This window comes from Bidens hawaiensis, unplaced genomic scaffold (assembly GCF_021521415.1).
Source record: "Bidens hawaiensis isolate Kalapana, Puna unplaced genomic scaffold, B.hawaiensis_p1.1 tig00009958_1, whole genome shotgun sequence".
NCBI classification, from domain to species: domain Eukaryota; kingdom Viridiplantae; phylum Streptophyta; class Magnoliopsida; order Asterales; family Asteraceae; genus Bidens; species Bidens hawaiensis.
Window position 1 is genome coordinate 31587 of NW_027491754.1, and position 5018 is coordinate 36604.

A 5018-nucleotide genomic window follows, 5' to 3' on the forward strand; every position below is an offset into this window, starting at 1 on the left:
GATTTATTTTTTAATAAGATACAAACCCTAGTTGTATCTCTATATATTTGATGCTATGTACTTGTAATCGTTGTCACTCAATAAAGAATAACTAGTTGTCACCCGTGGACGTAGATAAGTTTAAACCGAACCATGTTAGATCCTCGTGTTCGTTATTGCTTTCATGTTTTTGTTTGGTTTCGTGTGTGCATTTAATCCTAATAGCACTCATCGAATTGGATTATATCTTAAGACAACCATAGGAAATCGGTACAGACTGAGTAGGAACATTGTTCCGCGCGTTCGATCTGTGATCCAGGATTAGCTTCCTGGCAAAGTTGCATGAGACATTCAATATGTTCTTATTAAAAGTAATAAAGCATGCTAACTTTATTTAAGGTTATAAATTTTATTTGATATCTTACATCTTATCTTATCTTACGATACTAATAAAACAAAATGTTGAAGCTTTTATGTCAAGCCTACATTTCTCCTAATTTCTAATCTCTCATCTCATTCATTCTAGCTATCCATGGGTCATGAGTCAAAATCATTTTGACAAGCGGGTTATAACATAATGTGATTTTTATAACATAGTGTCATTTTCATACCTGAAGTTTGACTAACTACGCAACTTTAGCTCAATTTTTAAATTTCTTGCAAATCTAGACCCGACGTTTCCAAGCCATGCTATTTTAGTAATTTTCGTTAACCCGTTTGTTTCTCCTTAAGTCTATATTAAATTAATTCATAAGTATTTTGAGAATCACAATTGAAATAAAGAACCTTTTTTTATTTTTATCGTTTGATAAATCTCGTGTAATACACGGGTTCAAAAGCTAGTTATTTAAATAAAAATCAAATCTAACAACTACATTTTTCTCTTCTCTTTTCTGGTTTTCTTAAATTACTATATTGACATGATAGATAACTGTAATCATTCGACTTAACTAACATGATAAAAAACATACCAAGTCACTAGATTATGGAATGTCATGATAAATTTTTAAGATAAAAAACGGACAAATTAGGAAACTTAAATGACCTCTCTCTCTCGTAAGTCGTATCTCCTCGCATCTTACAAATCGATCATTTCTTACATGGATCGCTTGCTTTCCTCTTTCCTTCACGCCTGCTTCCTCCCCTCTCACCTCATCCATCTCTCCTCTATTTTATCGTTCGTGAGGTCGACAAACCCATCGCACATAATGGTAATATAAATATAATGGGAAAATTCCCCAAATGTCCCACAAATGGAGAAAGATTCCAATTTTGTCCTTATAAATAAAAGTTTTCAGAAATGCCCCCATACAAACACATCTTTGACGACGTGTTAGACCTCAACGCATCTTTCACGACCTGTTAGCCTCCAACGCGCGTCTTTCACGACCTGTTATCCTCTAACACATCTTTCACGACCTGTTAGGCTCTAACACGTCTTTCACGACATGTTTGGCATATTATTTTTTTTTCAATATTACATTAGTATAATTAATTTTATACATATTTGGTTTTTCTTTTATAACCTGTAATATATATAAATTATATGTAATTTCGAATATGTTGTTGAGACGTGTTATGAAAGACGCGTTAGAGACTAACATGTCGTGATTCGTGAAAGAAGTGCGTTGGAGGCTAACATGTCGTGAAAGACACATTGAGGCCTAACACGTCGTTAAAGCTGTGTTTGTAGGGGACAGTTCTGAAAATTTTTTATTTATAGGGACAAAATTGGAATCTCACTTCATTTGTGGGACATTTTGGGAATTTTCCCCAGTATAAATAAACTTTATTTGTGCTTGTTTATTTAATAAACAATTGAACACGAATAAAAAATTTATGTTCGTTTAATTAAACGAACGAACATGAATACATGTTTTGTTTGTTCATTTATGTTCGTTTATGTCGGTTTATTTATGTTTGTTTATGTATTAATAGAAAAATAAAATATTATCTGGATATGTTATCTTTTTAAAGGTTTTATATTTGTTAATTTGTGTTCATTTAAGTGTTTTTATTTAAGCTCGCTTATATTTGTGTTCATTTACATTTGTTTATACATGTTCGTTTATCTATATTCAGTTATATTCGTTTAGATTTTAAACAAGCGAACACAAATGTCCATTTTTAAATAAACGAACATGAACATAAATATTTGTTCGATTAAGTGTCCGTGTTATTTTAAAGTTAAATGAAAGAACATGAACATGCCATTGTTCGTGTTCATTGATTCGTTTATAGGCTTTCATTATTCACATTGACGAATATATCGGTTTCAATCTCTAGGCTCTGTCGATTTTATTTGTGTTTGTGAACGCATTAATTTCCTTAATGAACGAACAAGAACATAAAATCTCGTTCGGTAAGTGTTCGTAAACACATTATTTTTTTAACAAACGAAGATGAACAAGGTCCTGGTTCGTTTATAACCCTATGCAATTAGTTTTAAGTCGTTTATAACCCCTATGCAATTAGTTTTTTGAAAACTACATATTTTAATTTAATGATTGCTACGAAGATCCTATGATGATCCTATAATCACGATTGATGAGGCCTTGGCATATGCCTCCTATCCAACCCAAATAAAATCAAGGACCCAACACCAATGAATCATCTCCACTTAACAAAACAAAATCAACGGCCAATAATCAAACCCCCAGTTTAATTTTCCATGTTTCACCCCCAAATTGATTGATCAATTCAATTCAATTCAATTCATAGAAATTAACACATACCGGAAGAAAGAAAGAAAGATTATGTATATGCTAGCGATCTGTTGGCCTGCAATTCAAGAATGATGGATCTAATACCTCTCCATACAATCCTTTAGGCTTTCCTCCTTCGTTTTTCCAACTTCTGCCTGAACTGGCTAGGGTTTCCAATCTCTAAATTTAGGGCTTTTTTCCGTTTAGTCGATGTTGAGAATTTGGTATTGAGTACATTATGGCGGGGCATGGTAAGGAGTTAGGGTTTGTGATGAGAAATGGAGGCATTAGTTTGAAGGAACAATTGGCTAGAACCGCACTAAGAAACGTGAGATTGAAGGGCCATACGTATGTCGAACTTAGGGAAGATAATAACAAGGTCATCTTCTTCTGTGTCTTGTGTTTGGCCCCATGTTATAGTGACTCGGTGCTGCATGATCATCTCAGAGGGCATCTGCATAAGCAGATGCATGAAGCTGCGAAAGCTACTTTGTTGAAACGGAATCCTTTTCCGTTTAGTGATGGGATGCTGTTCTTTCATGATTCTTCCGATGGAGATAATCAGCTGGTATCTTCGAATCACTCAAATGCTACTTTTAATCTTAATAATGTAAACAGTCTTGCCATTGTACCTGTTAATGAATCTGATTATGCGTTTTCATCTGAGGGAAGTTTGGATTTGGAACCGGGTGGTGACGGTTTAGATGCTAGTGATCTGATAATACCCAATGTCTTGTATAAAGATAAAGTTTCTGATTTAGAAGTGAGAGAAGTCGGTGTCGGTAAAATTTCAGTTAGGTGTTATGAAAATGGTAGCAGGTCAAAGGAAATCAAGAGAATTTGGTGTGAGTGGCTTGGAAAGAATGACTCTGTTAACGATGATACGATCCCGTATCATGATTTTGCAATCGTGTCATTTGCGTTTGACTATGACCTCGGGAGAAAAGGGCTGCTTGACGAGTTACAATATTTTCTTTCGTCAAGTTCTAGGCTACAAATCGAGGGGAACAATAATGGAAAGAAGAGGAAATCATTATCTGATCATGAAGATCCAAGTGAATCTTTAAGCAACCAAGACGAATCTTCTGGGGACTCTTCAGTTAATTCTAGTTCTAAGAATCTTCTAGATGTATACGATGACAAATCTTTGCAATTAAGATTTGTACCGAGCAAATGTAGAAGAAAAGAAATCAGGGCACGCCAGCGTTTAGCTTCCGAACGTGTTTGTGACATTTGTCAACACAAAATGCTTCCCGGGAAAAACGTGGCTACACTTCTTAACATGAAAACTGGTAGAATTGTTTGCAGTAGTCGAAACTTAAACGGGGTATGCTCTTTTTAAAATGTTATCTTTTTTACGTGACTGTTAAATGTTGATTAATATATGTAATCATGCAGGCGTTTCATGTGTTTCATATATCATGTCTTATACATTGGGTGCTTTTATGTGAGTCTGAAGTTTATACCAAGCCGTTAGTTGGTCCGGAACCAAAGAAAAGACCTAGAAGGAAAAAAGGGTCAAAGTTGAAAAAAGTCAACGAGGATGTAAAGAAACAAATTTATTGTTCCTTTTGTCCTGAATGTCAGGGTACCGGTGTAGATATTAACGGAAATGAGTTAGAGAAACCGACTGTTTCGCTTTCTGAGGTAACTTAAATGTGTTAATTAATTTCTAGTAGTCAAAAGTACGAAAAAATAAATATACTAAAAATTTGCGTACTGTTTTAGATGTTCAGGTATAAGATGAAAGCAAGTGATGGACATAAAGAGTATATAAAGTGCCCGGAACTGGTTGAGAATTGCTCGACTGGTTTTTATTTTCCTTCTCAATCTGAAGAAGAAATGCAGGTTTGGAAATTTATTATTGTTCGTTTATTTTCAGTTAGAAGTATTTATATATTTGTTTTCAGGAAAACGTTTCACCATTGAAGTTGCTTCGCTTTTATCATGCTGTGGAGTAATGGTATGAAACAGGTAATACAAATAATGGTAACTTGTTTACATGAATGTGAATAAATGTAAATGCAGTAGTTGTAAATAATTGCATCTGTATTGTTGAATGCCTTTAAATTTAGGAATTTAACATCTCTGAAATAAGTTTTTTTGGAAAGTTATGTCACCTTCGTTCTTACAAAAAATGATATTCTGAATCGTATAAAAGTTGTTTCATATGCATAATCAATGCATTTGCACATTTTGTAGACGGTTAATTATAGTTTCTTTGTATTTGATTTTTGGGCCTTCAATCAACTTCTTGTAAAGACTTTAGTATAGTACTTAATTACACAATGTGCATGCATTGAACTGGTTAGAATGAGACATAACGTTAAAGGT

General features: G+C 33.9%; 1 protein-coding gene across 1 annotated transcript; it reads left to right on the forward strand.

Annotated features, from left to right (window-relative positions):
• Nucleotides 1–2919: 2919 nt before the first annotated feature.
• Nucleotides 2920–4795, forward strand: LOC143533946 (uncharacterized). Its single transcript, XM_077028567.1, has 4 exons — nt 2920–4011; nt 4083–4331; nt 4413–4532; nt 4595–4795. The coding sequence occupies exons 1-4, from the start codon at nt 2923–2925 to the stop codon at nt 4643–4645; spliced, it is 1509 nt and encodes a 502-aa protein (XP_076884682.1). The 5' UTR covers nt 2920–2922; the 3' UTR covers nt 4646–4795.
• Nucleotides 4796–5018: the final 223 nt, after the last annotated feature.